The sequence below is a fragment of the Mizuhopecten yessoensis genome, unplaced genomic scaffold (assembly GCF_002113885.1).
Source record: "Mizuhopecten yessoensis strain PY_sf001 unplaced genomic scaffold, ASM211388v2 scaffold1379, whole genome shotgun sequence".
Classification (NCBI taxonomy): Eukaryota; Metazoa; Mollusca; class Bivalvia; order Pectinida; family Pectinidae; genus Mizuhopecten; species Mizuhopecten yessoensis.
Window position 1 is genome coordinate 1,804,474 of NW_018404017.1, and position 22,112 is coordinate 1,826,585.

General features: G+C 37.2%; 1 protein-coding gene across 1 annotated transcript; it reads left to right on the forward strand.

Annotated features, from left to right (window-relative positions):
• The first annotated feature begins 16,355 nt into the window (after positions 1-16,355).
• Positions 16,356-18,074, forward strand: LOC110460606. The gene is made up of 2 exons (XM_021513612.1): positions 16,356-17,303; positions 17,465-18,074. Exons 1-2 carry the CDS (start codon positions 16,356-16,358, stop codon positions 17,927-17,929), a joined length of 1,413 nt encoding a protein of 470 aa, XP_021369287.1. The 3' UTR covers positions 17,930-18,074.
• The last annotated feature ends 4,038 nt before the right edge of the window (positions 18,075-22,112 follow it).

The window sequence follows — 22,112 nt, forward strand, 5'->3', positions numbered from 1 at the left end:
TAGACCCGCTCTTATCTACACGTGGTTCGGAACACTGTAGACCCGCTGTATTCTACACGTCGTTCGGAACACTGTAGACCCGCTGTATTCTACACATGGTTCGGAACACTGTAGACCCGCTGTATTGTACACGTTGTTCGGAACACTTTATATCTGCTGTATTGTACACGTGGTTCGGAACACTTTATACCTGCTGTATTGTACACGTGGTTCGGAACAATGTAGACTCGCTGTACATATGGTTCAGAACACTGTAGACCCGCTGTATTGTACATGTGGTTCGGAACACTTTAGACCCGCTGTATTTTACACGTGGTTCGGAACACTTTATACCTGCTGTATTGTACACGTGGTTCGGAACACGGTAGACTCGCTGTACAAGTGGTTCGGAACACTGTAGACCCGCTGTATTGTACATGTGGTTCGGAACACGTTAGACCCGCTGTATTGTACACGTGGTTCGGAACACGTTAGACCCGCTGTATTATACACGTGGTTCAGAACACCGTAGACCCGCTCTAATCTACACATGGTTCGGAACACTGTAGACCCGCAGTATTCTACACATGGTTCGGAACACTCTAGACCCGCTGTATTGTACACGTTGTTCGGAACACTTTATATCTGCTGTATTGTACGCGTGGTTCGGAACACTTTATACCTGCTGTATTGTACACGTGGTTCGGAACAATGTAGACTCGCTGTACATATGGTTCAGAACACTGTAGACCCGCTGTATTGTACATGTGGTTCGGAACACTTTAGACCCGCTGTATTTTACACGTGGTTCGGAACACTTTATACCTGCTGTATTGTACACGTGGTTCGGAACACTGTAGACTCGCTGTACATATGGTTCGGAACACTGTAGACCCGCTGTATTGTACATGTGGTTCGGAACACGTTAGACCCGCTGTATTGTACACTTGGTTCGGAACACTTTAGACCCGCTGTATTATACACATGTTCCGGAACACTTTAGACCCGCTGTATTATACACTTGTTTCGGAATACTTTAAACCTGCTGTATTGTACATGTGGTTCGGCACACGTTAGACCCGCTGAATTGTACACGTGGTTAGGAACACTGTAAACAATCTCTAAACTACACGTGGTTTAGAACACAGTAGACCCGCTCTAATCTACACGTGGTTCAGAACACTGTAGACCCGGTGTATTCTACACGTGAACGTTGTTTGGAACACTGCAGAGTGGTTCTGAATACTTTAAACCTGCTGTATTTTACATGTGGTTCGGAACTCGTTAGACCCGCTGTTTGGTACACGTGGTCCGGAACCCTTTAGACCCGCTGTAGTCAACAAGAGGTTCGGAACACTGTAGACCCGCAGTATTATACACTTGTTTCGGAATACTTTAAACCTGCTGTATTGTACACGTGTTTCGGAACACTTTATACCCGCTGTATTGTACACGTGGTTCGGAACACTGTAAACAATCTCTAATCTACACGTGGTTTAGAACACAGTAGACCTGCTCTAATATACATGGTTCAGAACACTGTAGACCCGCTCTAATCTACACGTGGTTTGGAACACTGTAGACCCGCTCTAATCTACACGTGGCTCAGAACACTGTAGACCCGCTCTAATATACACGTGGTTCAGAACACTGTAGACCCACTCTAATCTACATGTGGTTTGGAACACTGTAGACCCGCTCTAATCTACACGTGTATCGGAACATAGTAGACCCGCTGTATTCTACACGTGGTTCGAAACACTGTAGACCAGCTGTATTCTACACGTGGTTCAGAACACTGTAGACCCACTCTAATCTACACAAGGTTCGGAACACTGTAGACCCGGTGTATTCTACACGTGATTCGGAACACTGTAGACCCGCTGTACAGGTGGTTCGGAGCACTGTAGACCCGCTGTATTATACACGTGGTTCAGAACACTGTAGACCCGCTCTAATCTATACATGGTTCGGAACACTGTAGACCCGCAGTATTCTACACGTGAACGTTGTTTGGAACACTGCAGACCCGCTGAACACGTGGTTTGGAACACTGTAGACCCGCAATATTCCACTCGTGGTTCGGAACACAGTAGATCCGCTGTATTCTACACGTGGTTCGGAACACTGTAGACCAGCTGTATTCTACACATGGTTCAGAACACTGTAGACCCACTCTAATCTACACAAGGTTCGGAACACTGTAGACTCGCTGTACACGTGGTTCGGAACACTGTAGACCCGCTCTAATCTACACATGGTTCGGAACACAGTAGACCCGCTACTCGTTAACGTTGTTCGGAACACTGCAGACCCGCTGTACACGTGGTTCGGAACACTGTAGACCCGCTGTACACGTGGTTCGAACCACTGTAGACCCGCTGTATTCTACTCGTGGTTCTGAACACTGTAGACTCGCTGTACACGTGGTTCGGAACACTGAAGACCCGCTGTATTGTACATGTGGTTCGGAACACTGAAGACCCTCTGTATTGTACACGTGGTTCGGAACACTTTATACCTGCTGTATTGTACACATGGTTCGGAACACTTAAGACCCGCTGTATTCTACACGTGGTTCGTAACACTGTAGACCCGCTGTATTATACACGTGGTTCAGAACACTGTAGACCCGCTCTAATCTACACATGGTTCGGAACACTGTAGACCCGCAGTATTCTACACGTGAACGTTGTTTGGAACACTGCAGACCCGCTGTACACGTGGTTCGGAACACTGTAGATCCGCTGTACACGTGGTTCGGAACACTGTAGACCCGCTGTATTCTACTCGTGGTTCGGAACACAGTAGATCCGCTGTATTCTACACGTGGTTCGGAACACTGTAGACCAGCTGTATTCTACACATGGTTCAGAACACTGTAGACCCACTCTAATCTACACAAGGTTCGGAACACTGTAGACCCGCTGTATTCTACACGTGGTTCGGAACACTGTAGACCCGCTGTCCACGTGGTTCGGAACACTGTAGACCCGCTGTATTATACACGTGGTTCAGAACACTGTTGACCCGCTCTAATCTACACATGGTTCGGAACACAGTAGACCCGCTGTATTCTACACGTTAACGTTGTTCGGAACACTGCAGACCCGCTTTACACGTGGTTCGGAACACTATAGACCCGCTGTATACGTGGTTCGGAACACTGTAGACCCGCTGTATTCTACACGTGGTTTGGAACACTGAAGACTCGCTGTACACGTGGTTCGGAACACTTTAGACCCGCTGTATTATACACGTGGTTCGGAACACTTTAGACCCGCTGTATTGTACGTGTGCACTATACATATAAAAGTGATCTTTACAAGCTCTTTACTTTGATTTACACCATTTCATCAAAATGTTAAAACCTAGTCTCAACAGGCCACAATATATTTTGAGCTAGTTTGTCCACCAATCTCGTCCAAATTTTGACGTTGTTTTACTATTGTAGTATGATTTTACGTAATTGTGACGTCACGATGTTGTCCTATTAAAATAGACCTAAAGAGCCCTGTGAAGGTTGGAAGCTGCTAGTTTTGTAGTCGGTCGTTAGATCTGATTTTTTTCTTTATGTACATATTTATTCGGCTTCTATTCTTTCCAATTAAATTTAATTCGACCCCTTTTAAGCAACAATCTTAATTTTTGTGTCAAACAAGATTTCTTGACCGATTGTATTGAAAATATTGCTCAAAACTGATGCCGCTAAAATGAACAGCTATATGGTTCTTTAATATGTGGTAATTGTTATTTTCTCTTGAAAGCTATTAACAAGACTAATGATTTTGTTAGACATTATAGACTCAATATCACAAAGTCTATAGTTTAAAACATGAACTTTACTTTGATGGAATAATTAAGATCATATAGAGATCATATAGGTTTTAAACAGTATCTTTGGATCACCAATGAATTATAACTGAGATTTCAATTTATAAATGTACAAACGTTTGCATTTCATTCATATTTCCTTTATGCATGTATAGAACGAGGAAATAAGAAAACATAGTACGCCCTCATTAATATAACCATTAACAATTCATTGTCATCGCACAAGGTGTTCACGTTAGATCGTAGACAAAGTGCAAACTCCTAGAAAGGGGAAGCAACTCTGGAACACTTAACGTTACATTTAGCAGTGTTCCGAGTTCTTAATTACATGTACATGTATCGTACGCGAATGGAATATGTTAAACTACTGTTTAAACGAAAATTCTAAATATGGCACAATACTTTTCGATGTTTTGACTACGTGGAAACAACGTTGAGCACGTTCCTTTAACTAAGGTCCAACTGTCTCATTTACATAATATAATATAACGGGCACTCAATCAGATTGTTCAGTATATCTGTCCATAAACAGGTACAGCTGGCGTCAGTCATTGATATGCATATTGAACATGTTAAGCAAACTAAGATTAAGCACGCATTTTGTCGACGGAATTTATTTATGTCCAGTTATATAAAGCTTGTAGAGGTCGATACGTCACGCCTGTAGGTCAGTGAGATAGAACGAAATGCTTCACAACTTTGTGAGCGAAATTAAAATGAACGTGTTCTTGATTGATCTATCATTGATGACGTCATCAAATAATTCGTAACAAACCTTTACAGATACAATATGAAAAGTGAAACTAGCAAGATGCTTTACTTCGGTTTGGGGAACGGAAATTAATCGACCTGCTGAATACCACCATCAACTTCCCAAAACAAACCAGACATACGGATAATAAAAATTCGTACAGGTCTATAACACTTTAGAGGATGTACGCCATACACTTGTGGTTTACGCGCTGCACATGTGGTCGCCTGGTATTCTGCTGTTAATGAAATATTCCAGCAAAGGCCGAGGATAAAAACGTTATGGAAGATAACAATTTTGATTTGATATTCAACACTGGTCTTTATTCGTCAATCGTATCAAATGCTACAATGTATTAAGTTATATATATACATATTGAGATATAAGGGAGGCAACTCTTTCAGTCTTATGTGTACAAACCAACCAAGACTAACCGTCAATGAAGTTTTTTTTCTATGTAACCATTTTACTTTCAATTTTAAACAATATAAGATTCTTATCAACATGTAACGTCAAAAGCTACTCTCATACGATATCACGATATCGTGTTATGGACATGTACCTTTATTATCTCAAAGTCTTCAGACTTATCAAGAAGTATCCATAGCCCTGATATGTACACGCCCCTTACAGGGTTAATTTGATAACATTTGTATACAAAAAATACTTGTTTTTATCATGCATAACTTTCAAAGATACATCATTAATTTGAGTTTGCGAGATCCATACATTTACATATGTATTTATACCCATAGGAATAGACTTAATGACTTTTACTAGACGGGTTATATATGATTATAGACATATACAAAGGTTTACGTTAATGATTGATTTTACTAGAAGGTTCCTAAAAATGTAGGCCGTGACAACGGTTTATGTGATGAAAACAAACACTTAAAATGTACTATCATAAATTCTCCATACATGTGAGCTCTTTTAGTATAAAGGGAATGTCTTTAGTAATTTAGAAGAAAACAGGAACTGTATATATGATTTTAATGTTGTCTAACTGTTATTTACTGATTACAGACGACTGAAATCAATAATAATACAGAGTATACAGACGACTGAAATAAGATACTAATACAAAGTATACAGACGACTGAAATAATATACTAATACAGAGTATACAGACAACTAAAATAAGATACTAATACAGAGTATACAGACGACTGAAATAAGAAACTAATACAGAGTATACAGACGCCTGAAATAAGATACTAATACAGAGTATACAAACGAATGAAATAAAATACTAATACAGAGTATACAGGCGACTGAAATAAGATACTAATACAGAGTAAACAGACGACTGAAATAAGATACTAATACAAAGTATACAGACGACTGAAATAATATACTCTGTATTAGTATATTATTTCAGTCGTCTGTATACTTTGTATTAGTATCTTATTTCAGTCGTCTGTTTACTCTGTATTAGTATCTTATTTCAGTCGTCTGTAAACTCTGTACTAGTATCTTATTTCAGTCGTCTGTATACTCTGTACTAGTATCTTATTTCAGTTGTCTGTATACTAATAGGGAGTATACAGACAACTGAAATAAGATACTAGTACAGAGTATACAGACGACTGAAATAAGAAACTAATACAGAGTATACAGACGCCTGAAATAAGATACTAATACAGAGTATACAAACGAATGAAATAAAATACTAATACAGAGTATACAGGCGACTGAAATAAGATACTAATACAGAGTATAAAGACGACTGAAATAAGATACTAATACAGAATATACAGACGACTGAAATAAGAAACTAACACAGAGTATACAGACGACTGCAATAAGATACTAATACAGAGTATACAGACGACTAAAATAAGATATTATTACAGAGTATACAGACGACTGAAATAAAATACTAATACAGAGTATACAGACGACTGATATAAGATACTAATACAGAGTATACAGACGAATGAAATAAAATACTAATACAGAGTATACAGACGACTGATATAAGATACTAATACAGAGTATACAGACGACTAAAATAAGATATTATTACAGAGTATACAGACGACTGAAATAAAATACTAATACAGAGTATACAGACTACTGAAATAAGATACTAATACAGAGTATACAAACGAATGAAATAAAATACTAATACAGAGTATACAGGCGACTGAAATAAGATACTAATACAGAGTAAACAGACGACTGAAATAAGATACTAATACAGAGTAAACAGACGACTGAAATAAGATACTAATACAGAGTAAACAGACGACTGAAATAAGATACTAATACAGAATATACAGACGACTGAAATAAGAAACTAACACAGAGTATACAGACGACTGCAATAAGATACTAATACAGAGTATACAGACAACTGAAATAAGATCCTAATACAGAGTATACAGACGACTGAAATAAAATACTAATACAGAGTATAGAGACGACTGAAATAAAATACTAATACAGAGTATAGAGACGACTGAAATAAAATACTAATACAGAGTATACAGGCGACTGAAATAAGATACTAATACAGAGTATAAAGACGACTGAAATAAGATACTAATACAGAATATACAGACGACTGAAATAAGAAACTAACACAGAGTATACAGACGACTGAAATAAGATGCTAATACAGAGTATACAGACGACTGAAATAAGATACTAATACAGAGTATACAGACGACTGAAATAAGATACTAATAGGGAGTATACAGACAACTGAAATAAGATACTAATACAGAGTATACAGACGACTGAAATAAGATACTAATACAGAGTATACAGACGACTGAAATAAGATACTAATACAGAGTATACAGACGACTGAAATAAGATACTAATACAGAGTATACAGACGACTGAAATAAGATACTAATACAGAGTATACAGACGACTGAAATAAGATACTAATACAGAGTATACAGACGACTGAAATAAGATACTAATACAGAGTATACAGACGACTGAAATAAGATACTAATACAGAGTATACAGACGACTGAAATAAGATACTAATACAGAGTATACAGACGACTGAAATAAGATACTAATACAGAGTATACAGACGACTGAAATAAGATACTAATACAGAGTATACAGACGACTGAAATAAGATACTAATACAGAGTATACAGACGACTGAAATAAGATACTAATACAGAGTATACAGACGACTGAAATAAGATACTAATACAGAGTATACAGACGACTGAAATAAGATACTAATACAGAGTATACAGACGACTGAAATAAGATACTAATACAGAGTATACAGACGACTGAAATAAGATACTAATACAGAGTATACAGACGACTGAAATAAGATACTAATACAGAGTATACAGACGACTGAAATAAGATACTAATACAGAGTATACAGACGACTGAAATAAGATACTAATACAGAGTATACAGACGACTGAAATAAGATACTAATACAGAGTATACAGACGACTGAAATAAGATACTAATACAGAGTATACAGACGACTGAAATAAGATACTAATACAGAGTATACAGACGACTGAAATAAGATACTAATACAGAGTATACAGACGACTGAAATAAGATACTAATACAGAGTATACAGACGACTGAAATAAGATACTAATACAGAGTATACAGACGACTGAAATAAGATACTAATACAGAGTATACAGACGACTGAAATAAGATACTAATACAGAGTATACAGACGACTGAAATAAGATACTAATACAGAGTATACAGACGACTGAAATAAGATACTAATACAGAGTATACAGACGACTGAAATAAGATACTAATACAGAGTATACAGACGACTGAAATAAGATACTAATACAGAGTATACAGACGACTGAAATAAGATACTAATACAGAGTATACAGACGACTGAAATAAGATACTAATACAGAGTATACAGACGACTGAAATAAGATACTAATACAGAGTATACAGACGACTGAAATAAGATACTAATACAGAGTATACAGACGACTGAAATAAGATACTAATACAGAGTATACAGACGACTGAAATAAGATACTAATACAGAGTATACAGACGACTGAAATAAGATACTAATACAGAGTATACAGACGACTGAAATAAGATACTAATACAGAGTATACAGACGACTGAAATAAGATACTAATACAGAGTATACAGACGACTGAAATAAGATACTAATACAGAGTATACAGACGACTGAAATAAGATACTAATACAGAGTATACAGACGACTGAAATAAGATACTAATACAGAGTATACAGACGACTGAAATAAGATACTAATACAGAGTATACAGACGACTGAAATAAGATACTAATACAGAGTATACAGACGACTGAAATAAGATACTAATACAGAGTATACAGACGACTGAAATAAGATACTAATACAGAGTATACAGACGACTGAAATAAGATACTAATACAGAGTATACAGACGACTGAAATAAGATACTAATACAGAGTATACAGACGACTGAAATAAGATACTAATACAGAGTATACAGACGACTGAAATAAGATACTAATACAGAGTATACAGACGACTGAAATAAGATACTAATACAGAGTATACAGACGACTGAAATAAGATACTAATACAGAGTATACAGACGACTGAAATAAGATACTAATACAGAGTATACAGACGACTGAAATAAGATACTAATACAGAGTATACAGACGACTGAAATAAGATACTAATACAGAGTATACAGACGACTGAAATAAGATACTAGTACAGAGTTTACAGACGACTGAAATAAGATACCAATACAGAGTATACAGACGACTAAAATAAAATACTAATACAGAGTTTACAGACGACTGAAATAAAATACTAATACAGAGTATACAGACGACTGAAATAAGATATTAATACAGAGTATACAGACGGCTGAGATAAGGTACTAATACAGAGTATACAGACGACTGAAATAAGGTACTAATGCAGAGTATACAGACGACTGAGATAAGGTACTAATACAGAGTATACAGACGACTCAAATAAGATATTAATACAGACGATTGAGATAAGGTACTAATACAGAGTATACAGACGACTGAAATAAGATACTAATACAGAGTATACAGACGACTGAAATAAGATAATACATTGTAATACAGAGTATACAGACGACTGAAATAAGATACTAATAGAGTTCTTCATTGTCAAAAAGAAGAAAAACCTATATGGGAAAAGGAACATAAACGTGTATTTTGCTTTAGAATAAAGTAATTAAAGAAGGACTTAATTACACATAATGTTGGCAGTTGCTTTTATCCTGACAACGAAGAAGAGTGTTGGGATCAGGGTCAATATATCTCTTAATATCGTGAACACCTTCCGCAGGAAGTAAATACAATAATTGATACATTAATAGGCGCTTTGAAGCTCCGTCCCAACAGTGATCGAAGTAGCCTTTTACGGTGTCTGGACTCGGGCTGTAACGGAAACGGAATGTGGTCACTGCACTTGATCAAAGTGAAAACAGGCAATACGAAGACAATGAAATAGCAGAAAATTACGTAATGCATAAATATCAATTCTTCAAATTTACCTAGAATTCTGTTTCCCATCGCATCAATGTGACGTTATTAAGTTGTTTTCATTGTGTTTCTTCAAAATAATACATGTGAAAATAGCCAGAATAATACCAATGGTATACATGTACAGTGTTAACCAGCGTAGGAAGTCGTGCATTAAGACTTCAACCTTGGACAAAAATATTATGCTATGCTAAATAATCCCCTTTATTGTCCAGACCTTGTTTTGATATAACTTTGGCTCCCGTTATTTTCCCGTCATTGTTTTAATACATCATTGGTTCCCGTTATTGTCCCGTCCTTGTTTTAATATATAATTGTTTCCCGTTATTTTCCCGTCCTTATTTTAATATATAATTGATCCCGTTATTGTCCCGTCCTTGTTTCAATATATCATTGTTTCCCGTTATTGTCCTGTCCTTGTTTAAATATATTATTGGTTCCCGTTATTGTCCCGCCCTTGTTTTGATAAATCATTGGTTTATTTATCGTCCCGTCCTTGTATAAATACATCATTGGTTCCCGTTATTGTCCAGTCCTTGTTTTAGTTATTGTCCTGTCCTTGTATAAATACATCATTGGTTCCCGTTATTGTCCAGTCCTTGTTTTAATATATCATTGGTTCCCGTTATTATCCAATCCTTGTTTGAATATGTCATTGTTTCCAGTTATTGTCCCGTCCTTGTTTAAATAGATGATTTTTCCCGTTATTGTCCCGTCCTTAATTTAATTTTCGATTGGTTCCCGTAATTGTCCTATCCTTGTTTTGATATATAACTGGTTCCCGTTATATTCCCGTCCTTGTTTCAATATATAATTGTTTCCCGTTATTGTCCAGGGTTTGTTTTAATATATTTTTGGTTCCCGTTATTGTCCTGTCCTTATTTTAATATATCATTGGTTTATTTATCGTCCCGTCCTTGCTTCAATATATCATTGGTTCCCGTTATTGCCCCGTCCTTGTTTTAATTTGTGATTGGTTACCGTAATTGTCCTTTCCTTGGTTTGATATATAACTGGTTCCCGTTATATTCCCGTCCTTGTTTTAATACATCATTGGTTCTCGTTATTGTACCGTCCTTGTTTGAATATATAATTGGTTCCTGTCATTGTCCCGTCCTTGTTTTATTTAATTCATCATTGGTCCCTGTCATTGTCCCGTCCTTGTTTTATTTAATTCATCATTGGTTCCTGTTATTGTCCCGTCCTTGTTGATATAACATTAGTTCCTGTCATTGTCTCGTCCTTGTTTGAATATATAATTGGTTCCTGTCATTTTCCCGTCCTTGTTTTTTTTAATTCATCATTGGTCCCTGTCATTGTCCCGTCCTTGTTTTATTTAATTCATCATTGGTTCCTGTTATTGTCCCGTCCTTGTTTTATTTAATACATCATTGGTTCCTGTTATTGTCCCTTCCTTGTTGATATAACATAGGTTCCCGTTTTTGTTTTTTTGTGAGGATGTCTTTTTCACTCCTGTTATGATTTTAGGTTGTTTTGTGTTTCCTGTTTCTTTTTGCAATGCCTATGAGACGTCTGTTGTTTCTGTTTGTTTAATGTAATATGAATATTTTAGTTAGTTGTTTTAAGTATTATAATGCGTGCCTTTTCGTTATGGTCGATCACCAATGCATAATTGATGCAAATTACATGACGGTGTGTATTCATAGTGGTCAAATGGCGTATGAATTAATCTGAAATACATTTATACGGTGTAAGTAAGGCAACAAAAATCGATACGAAAATGACGGATAATACACAAAAATGCCACTTAAAGAACTTCTAGATTTCCTCCGAGGTAATATATCCACCTATAGAAGTATCTGTAGAAATAGATTGGAACTTGTTCATGTCCCTCGGAGGGTTCGTTCGGAGTCTTCCACAGTACCAATCGCCTGTAGTAAAACGTTAACCTATTATGCTAAGTGGTATTGACATCCGGTGGTTTACTATCGGGCAGTCATATCTCATTACGGCATCCGGCTAACGGATCGCACGACTTGTGGAATTATTGGGTAGTTATGCTTGGCACTGGATCCTAAAGGGCTTGCTATATTGCTCGGGAGGAACAGTGTAACACGGTATTGACACCTTCCTGACGTTGCCACTACGGTTAACGTCTGCTCGAGAAGGAGAATTCCCGCCAAAGGCAGCTTGCACGTGTCGGGAGTAGCACGGCGGTCATGCAGTATCGATCTAAGTTTATGACAGGGCATAAAACCCATGACCCTGTTTGGTTATATTCCTTATTAGCTTAGCATGGTGTAAACAGACAAATTTCCTGGACTAATTCAGACGAACGAGATGTGTTCATCCTATCTGCTCCCTGCTTAAAGCAAACGCAGTAACCACATAGCCTGTGATTTTATATGAAATCACATATATTTACGGTGGCTGGAAGTCATATGCTATACAATTTATATTTATATCGATGTAGTTTTGCCAGCTGAGGAACATATTTGAATTTGATGGATGCAAGGAATGTAACAGTGTTCACCATTCAGTTCAGGCCGGCCGGAAGACTGGGATTGCTGAAATCCTACCCAACCCCACACCCTCCTAACCTCGAACATAAGTCTACCCCAAGTGGATCTATGATTACAGTAACAGGAGAAAGGGAAATGCAACGACCAGACCGGGGTTCTAACCGGGACCTTCCGAACGCTAGACCGAAGCTCTACCAGTTGAGCTACCTGGTCACCGACGGTCGACCCAGTCCAGTTCCGTATCACTACATTATGGCCATACCTTAGCATCTCATTTGTAGTTGCTCGTTAATATCAACATGTCGAGATCACTAACGTAGTCTTCCTCATTTAATTACGATGTCTTTCGAGTTCTTATCAAATGAAAAATGTTTGGAAATAATATGTTTGTGCCTCTTCTCATGTTCAAACACGCAAACCATTTTTTTTTTTTATATTTTTAAATTCTTCATGTATATTTAAAAATAACAGTCAAAATAAATGTCAAAATGTCAGAAATAGATTTGTAAACGTACCTAGGTGTTTGATATGTAAACAATGTGGAATTGTTTTGTTTACTTCATATTATCTGGAATCTGATTATACAAACACCTTCACAGAGGCGTATGATGTGGACCACAATACTAATTAGTGTAAGTAACTTAGGTAGCCGCGCTCTAGCCTCAACACCGTGCCAACCCGCGGAATCGATCACTGTCCTGGAAGCGCTTACACGACACCGGCACTGGAACAACGTCATCTATACGTTTTAATTGTCCCTGATGTGAAAGCAGTACCTAGAAAAGGCTAATAATCCCTTTTCATTAAAATCCATATCAATCTCCGGAGGTTTTGATGATATTACCGTGTCTTGTGATATCAATCTTGTAATTGTTATCTAACAAACGAATTCGGATACAGCATCCGGATTTATCACCAAAACAAGATTGAAATTCCATTAACGCCTAGAAATTCTCGAGTAATATTAATCAGCCTACACGCTCTTCTCGACCGACTGAGAGCTTCTAGAGCGCTATCGAACTGGCTCTGTGGAAAGAAAAATAGTGAAGAATAATCTTAATTTAATTCTGAGAGAATTTATTGCTATTGTCAACAACCACTTTTATGTAAGCATACTCCCTGGAAAGGCCTCTTAAGTCTAATATACCTGGGTGACAATCGTAAAACCGATTTCCTCGTGATGAACCTCTGAAGTTCATCTTAACGATTTTAAGTTGCAATGTGCAAGTACGTTATGGTATTGTGTTTGGTTTCATTGCCGCAATGATTTCTCACCGTGTTATACTGACTGTAACGTCTAAAGCCGTCAACACATTATGTAACGAAACAGGTTGTAGGGACTGGAAGGGTGGCACGTGCACGTGTAAGACGTTACACTAGAGAGGTTGGCATAATACCATTATCATCTGATATTCAAAATGTAAGGGTACAGATACATTCGGTGCCTCCGTTTTCACTGTTAAAATGTAGCTAACACATTTTTGGATTTTGCAAGCAGGTCCGGTTTCCTTTTTATAATTAACATTAATTCAGAAATAATAATAATAGTATACAACATGTATATAGCGCCCTATGTAATTTGTAAAATTACTCTAAAGCGCTTTACAACGTATGGATTATAGTAATGGTTATAATTGTGGAGAAAAAAGAAAGAAAAAAAATCACTTTCAAAGAATGATTTCTAGTCAAGGCAGTACCCCTCCCCTATAGGTATATATATATATATATGTACCAGTATCATGTACCGGTACATGTATATATGAACAGTAGCAGTGTGTCAGGCCGCATTATAAAACATTTTATCATATATATTGTTGATGTTCTACTATTTTTTTAAAAAATGCATTTTTTTTTTTTTTAAAGATGAACACTGGTTTTTTTCTACTCTCTACTCGTGTTTGCGGTTTAACTTATACACGGATATTCCTGTACCTGAAAGGAACATTACATAAACAGCATATTTAAAAATCACTATACACACATATTTTATTATCAAAATGTACCTGCATTTGGCAGTACAATATACTTAGTATTGGTATAAAATGTATATATATATCCCCTTTATGTAAATAATTGAATTCTTATTGAATTGATTTTTTTATCACTGATAATGTTTATTAAGAATCTGATTAAAACGTCAACAGTAAAGTATAAGGCCGAACATGTCGTGTTTGTAGAACGATTTAAATTGCCCGCCGCTGCGGCTCGATCTTAAACAATGACGTCACTATGTCGTGAACTGTATCCGGTAAAGCTGTCTGGCTAGCACGTCTGTTTATAGGTAAGTTTAATTATTGTCATCAATCTCCTGTGTTACTTCATACCATCTGCTAGGGATCATACAAAATGTCTGAGTTGTACTGATATTATGTTATTTAATATATGTAATATCTAGATCAAGCGGTAAGTCTTCTTATAAAACGGGAGAAAATGTCTGACTCTAGCGTGTCATCTATGTGGATTGTAGGTAAATCACTTTACTCTTGTTCTTAATCTGATAAGATAATATTTATTGTAACATATTATCAATATTTTTCATTATTTACATCTGATTATGAAGTTAGTCCATTGATGATTGAGTAGATTTAATAATTATATAGATCCGTGGTTCGTCTACGAATCACCGACAGGATATCATAAGGAAGAGTTGTCTCCCTTCCTAACACTCTGACATGTATTGCACGATTTATATTAATAGTATTATACTTCATATTTTCAAGTTAGGGGTTACTTAAATCTCTTGTATAGATCTAGTAAATTTATCATTATGAAGGATATATGGGTTTGGATTATAAGCATAAGATTTTACAATTAATTTGGATACTAGTATAATATATGCGTATCATTTTAGATATTATTTTAGATATTTTTTGGGTGATGAATTAAGCTTTTTACCTCCTAGAACATTTCAGCTGTGTTTTTCCAAAAATCAAAACAAAAAAACACTTCATTTTCAAAAAACATGCTTTTTGTATGTAATACATGTATTTCCCCAATATCACAAGGCACAGGCCCCTGTGGAAATTTCTGCATTTGTCACACTCCCAAATATCAAACCATCAAAAGCAACCCCTCTAAAACATTTCCCTCATCTCCCTCTATAACACCTCCCTCTAAAACATGTCTTCTTACAAACTAAGCTACACTCGCCACGTACCATTTAAATCTATACCTGAATTCCGATGTTTAAATGGGGTCTGTAAATATGACGTAGATTACAGGGGGTTAAAATTTGTGTTGGTTATACTTTTTGGGGGCTTGTGAAACCTTACATTATCTTAGGTTTTGAGTGTCAAGGAAAAATATTTAAAAAAAACTTCAGCAGCGTCGATTGTATGTTTTAATCGTCTTTCACATATTTTTTTTGAAACAAAAATCCATTGACGTGGCACCGACATGTTTCATTCGTCATGTTTGTAGATAAACGGGAAGGTTTTTGTTCGAATGCAATTTAATTACATTTTTTATGGTTTCAGTAAAAGCTAACAAAATAAAAGCCTCAGTGGTATAGAATACCTGTAGACTTTTATAAGTTGTACAGTATTACCGGTTGCTTCTCACCTAGCCAACATTTGAAAAATACCCAGTGTCACCTGGCCAACATTTCAATCTTTACAACCTGAGTGAACCTCAGTTATAGTCTGTTTCAGATATACTAATCTCTATTATAACATTTCTATGTATACAGGTACAGGTAGATTTTAGGTAGGTAATACTGCTCACACTATTAAGTCTGTTTATCATGAATTTGAAAATATATCAGTCATTTTACCATGGCCAATGCACAAGTACAGGTTGACTTTTTAGAGAATGGTAGAGGTGGCTATTACCTACTTCATGCTGGCTACAAATTTTCTATACGGACAAGACGGGATAACCGTGTTTATTGGAGATGTGTTTTACGGCAGTGTCCAGCAACATTTATAACCCTGGATAACATCCCAGTTGTATTTGGGCACCAACATCACAACCATCCTCCTGATACTATTTCACTAGCAGCTGACTCATTCATTGTAAATGTCAAAAAGCGTTGTCGAGATGAAGTCAATGCTATCCCGGCAATATTTGAAGAGGAACTTGGCAATCTCCGTGACAGAGACTATGATGATGATGTTGAGGACATGATAAAAAAAATACCAACATTTGAAAGTTGCAAGTCCGCATTATACAGGAGTAGAGCTAAAGTGTTGCCAAAATTGCCACAACGACAGCAAGATATACAGCTGGACGACCCGTGGAAGGAAACGTCAGCTGGAGAGAGATTTTTATTGTCTGATGACACAAATCAACAAGGCCAGCGAATCATTATATTCGCTACTGATGACAATCTAAGAAAACTTTGTCAGGTAACAATCATGTACAGTGACGGAACATTTTATTCGTGTCCCGGATTGTTCAGCCAGTTATACACACTCCACGGTAGCGTCAGTAGAACTATGTTCCCTCTTGTGTTTGCACTGTTACCAAACAAAGCAGAACATACTTACATCAGGTTTTTCACCCTTTTGAGGGATACTGTGCTTCAAATGAATTTGATGTTGGTACCAGAAGTAGCCATGTTGGACTTTGAAGTAGCTGCCCGAAACGCGATAAATGCTGTGTTCCCACTTACGACAACAGTGAAAGCCTGTTTTTTCCATTACACGCAATGCATCTGGAGAAAGACACAGGGATGTGGGTTAGCTGCGCGTTACAAACAGGACGATGAACTGAGAAAGTTGGTAAGTGTAATTATCTAACATTAGTCATAAAAGTTTCACCTTCCCGCTTTTCTCGAAAATTACATCAAATCTAAACAGATCGCAGCCTCTATAATAATTATATAGTTCAAATTCTTCTAATTTCAAAAATGTATTGCATATATGTTTTCCATTCCGTAAAGGTAAGAAGAGCTGCTGTCCTACCCTTGGTTCCGACCCGACAAGTGGAAGACGTTTGGTTCAATGCTCTTGATGAAAATGAGGACAACAGCCCAGAGGTTACCCGTTTCAAGGACTATGTCACAGAAACGTGGGTGGAAGGACAGCAGCTGGACCTGTGGAACCACTATGACAACACAGGGCCTCGTACAACTAATCATGTAGAAGGATGGCACAGTAAAGTAAACAGGATGTGCAAGCATGCACACCCGAACATTTATGCGATTGTGAAGTTGCTCCAGAAATTACAGGCTGCTGACGAGGTTAGGATGATTCAACTGTCTGCTGGAGGAAAATCACGACCAAGAAAGAAGAAGTATCGACGTTTGGATGAGCGCCTTACTCAGCTCAAGGACAGGTTCCAGAACGGACATATTAATGTGAACACGTATGCTGATTCAGCATCCCACTTACTCCATTTAGACTGAGATAGTGTATGATATGGTCAACACGTGCATGTTGATTCAGCATCTCAGCAACTGTTTAGCTCAGGTCTTCAAGATTGACCCAAAATTTTAGTGCTTTATATATGTCATATTTATATGTATTAATTGTCTTTTAGAGGTACATGCATTTTTTTAAGCCATAATAGTTCTTGAAATATGTATTTTTTATGTGCAATATGTTTTTGACTTTTTACAGATGTGTCTCTCTTTGGATTAATATGCTTTTTATATAAGAATATGTTTTAGTGCCTTTAGTTCTTGAAATATGTATTTTTTATGTGCAATAGGTTTTTGACTTTTTACAGATGTATATGTTTTAGTGCCAAATATTGCTTTTAAATACTTGCTGTACTTTAATATCTATATTACCTATACTTGTTATAGGTAATGTATTTCATTTCCAAATATATCCTATTACATTGTACATAGCAGTATCTAGACGTCTTAAACAAGCATTGAATGGCTTCAGGCTGCCAGTTACTCGACGTAATTCCCAAATAATACACGCTCACTGAAGTTATCGTCGCACACAGAGGAGCCATATTTATGAAAGTTGATCGCAGGATTTATGATGTAGTCAAATCAAAATGAAAAAATGTTGGTGGCGACACAAAATATTTCTACTTAGAAAAACAAATATCAATAGTTGTCACATAAAAGGTCGACAGAAACAACATAACTCGGCCAAAATGGTCCTAAAATGTTTTAAACATTATACCTTGCCTACAATTGGCATGACTACGGGAGATTTACCGTGGTTTCATGTTCTCTATTCTTGTTTTATTGTAATGGTAAGTCGTTTTCCACCTGCTAATCGGTTTGGCCGTATTGGGGAGAATTCCGTGACTTTTTGTAACTAAAGTCGATTGTTGTGTATAATGTCAAGTCGTCCTCGCTACGTATCGAGGGGAGATTTTATTTAATTCGATAACAATACGCGTACGGTTGCTAAAAATATAGTTAAATATTGTGGCATCAACTTTAGTATGGTGATTTACATCTGAAGGATGTGTTGTGGACTGAAATAACATACGTTTCCCTTCAAATGTTTTGGTTCAATGTTCGCCCTGGTGAGGAAGGCAATTTGTTCTGTCCCCAGACCGGGACATACCAAAGTCCTTAAACATTGTAGTTCTTACTCCCTTCTTAACGTTCAGCATGTTTTTTTAGTGATATAGCCCTATAAAGTCGGCATCAGGAGACAATACCACCGCCTCCTTCACACAAACATGGAGGAAGGTCCTTTAATGGACTTAGCTTTTGATAGGAAGTTTAACAAAATATAACCAAACCAGTGGAACACCAACTTAATGAATGAATGCATAAATAAAATGTAACATTGAAAAATACTTAGTCAGTTATTTCAGACTTGATTTGCTTGACAAATTCTAAGAGTTTGTTGACAAATGTATTGACATTTACCAATCTGTTCAACTGTCCATCAGTTAACATACAAAGCGTCACAATGACTGTTCTATCTAATTAAACAAATTAAAATACTTTTTCAACCAATCTCTTCACTTAAACAGTAGGACACGAGATCTCCCGAGACTTGGATCACGATAGATACGTTGTGTTCTGTCCTCTGAGCTGACGCCGTATTGTGAACAGTTTAAATCAAATTAAAAGTAGATAATGTCATTTATGTCTGCTTTGGTGCGAGTAGCACCTCTTAAACTGAACGACATATAATATACCTAACTTGATATCCTCTACTTATCGAGCCCCGTCAGTCAATGACGTCATTAGGTAATTCATTTTACACATACAGAAATAATTACACAAGTTAAATGTTATCTATTTGATTTTAATTGCTTTTTGAAATTACCGCTTTAGGGATTGTTTCTCACCTAGCAACAGACAATTAAATAATCGCCTTAGAAATTGTTACTCAGCCAGCAACGAACAGTCACGTTAGGGATTGTTTCTTAGCAACGAGCTGAGAGTCGAGTTAGAGATTGTTTTTAAGCAAAGAGGAGACAGTCGAGTTAGGGTTGTTTCTGAGCAATGAACAGACAGTCGAGTGAAGGATTGTTTCTAAGAAAAGATAAGACAGTCGAGTTGGGGATTGTTTCTGAGCAAAGATAAGACAGTCGAGTTAGGGATTGTTTCTCAGCAAAGTGTTGACAGTCGAGTAAGGCATTGTTTCTAAACAAAGAGGTGACAGTTGAGTTATGGATTGTTTAAGCAAATAGGTGACAGTCGAGTTAGGGATTGTTTTTAAGTAAAGGGGTGACAGTCGAGTAAGGGATTGTTTCTGAGCAAAGAGGTGACAGTCGAGTAAGGGAGTATTTCTAAGCAAAGAGATGACAGTCGAGTTAGGGATTGTTTCTAAGCAAAAAGTTGCCAGTCGAGTTAGGGATTGTTTCTAAACAAAGGGGAGACAGTCGAGAAAATGGAACTGTGAAGGAATTGGTCTATAGAAAAAAAGACCCATACGGACCAATACTTCAAATCTCACCATCCTTTGCACCAGAAATTAGGAACATGTGCACATCCGGAAGGGGCCCTAAAACGGGTACAAAAACAGTGTCAAAGTAAGGGAAAGAAGAAGAAAAGGCCAATCAAGGATAACAACAAAACCAAAGGTAAAGTGGTCATCCCGTATATAAAGGATATATCTGAAACCATCCAGAGGATATATCGCAGTCATGGCATAGCAACAACCATGAAGCACCACAGGACGCTTCCTAATATCTTAGTACACCCTAGGATAAAATATCTAAAGAAAACGTCACAGAATGCGTATACAAAATATATTAGAGAGACTGGAAGGCGATTTGGGTCCGCCTTGGTGAACACCGGAAATATTCACCAGATCAGAAAGGAAGCAGTCGGAGTCCCAGATAAATGAATCGGGAATCACAGACTATGCCATACAGAAAAAAATCATGTGATTGACTGGGATAACTTCAAAGTAATGGACAGAGAGAGCAATCCGTTCAAGCGGCAGATAAAGGAAGCCATCTATATACGCCGCAGTGGATCAGTTCTAAATCGAGATGAGGGGCTCATAGACTCTCGCACATCTATGGCCAAGTATTAAACAAAGCGTAGCTAAATCGAGTCATTTTTGGGGTACATATAAAACAACTTATTGTACATACGCTTACAGCGTAGACGAATCGACATCGCTTTGTGGACAAGTCGTACATATTTTACACCTCTGTGTACATACGCTTCAACGGTCATTTGTCTGATGAAGGTGACAGAGTACATACCATACTAGTCATCGAAACGTCACATATAAACACCTATTGGTTGTGTGAAAAGAAACTTTTCATTACAGACGGGGACAGTTACGTAGTCGCGTTAGGAATTGTTTCTAAGCCATCAACGAAAACGGGATTTTTTCTAAGGATTTTTTCTTATCTCAGCTAGTGACTGGCAGTTTAGAAGTCGCGAAAGAGATCGTTCGTTTTTAAGGAGTTAGCGGTGAACAGTCGCCTTAGAGATTGTGTTTAAGCAAACGGTGAACAGTCGCATTAGAGATTGGTGGAAGAAGCAATAAGAATTATTTCTAAGAACGCGATGAAAAGTCGCGTTATAGATTGTTCCTTATTTTATGTTTCTCTGGGCTATTTGTGGACACTGAGGTAGTAGTCGCGTTGGAACTGTTTCTTTTTTTAAATTAACGATTTAATGTTTCAAAGCTACATGGATAGCAGTGGACACTTAAAAAGACACGTACATGATTTATTGTTCGAAAGTAGCGGCGGACAGTGTACTTGTCGCGTTATACGGATTGTTCTTAAGTTAGCGGTGAAAAGTGGAGTGAGGGATTGTTTCTTAAGTTAGCGGTGAACAGTGGAGTAAGGGATTGTTTGTAGTTAGCGGTGAACAGTGGAGTGAGGGATTGATTCTTAAGTTAGTGTTGAACAGTGGAGTGAGTGATTGTTTTGAAGTTAACGTTGAACAGTGGAGTGAGGGATTGTTAGCGGTGAACAGTGGAGTGAAGGATTGTTTTGTAGTTAGCGGTGAACAGTGGAGTGAGGGATTGATTCTTAAGTTAGCGGTGAACAGTGGAGTAAGGGATTGTTTGTAGTTAGTGGTGAACAGTGGAGTGAGTGATTGTTTTTAAGTTAACGGTGAACAGTGGAGTGAGGGATTGTTAGCGGTGAACAGTGGAGTGAAGGATTGTTTTGTAGTTAGCGGTGAACAGTGG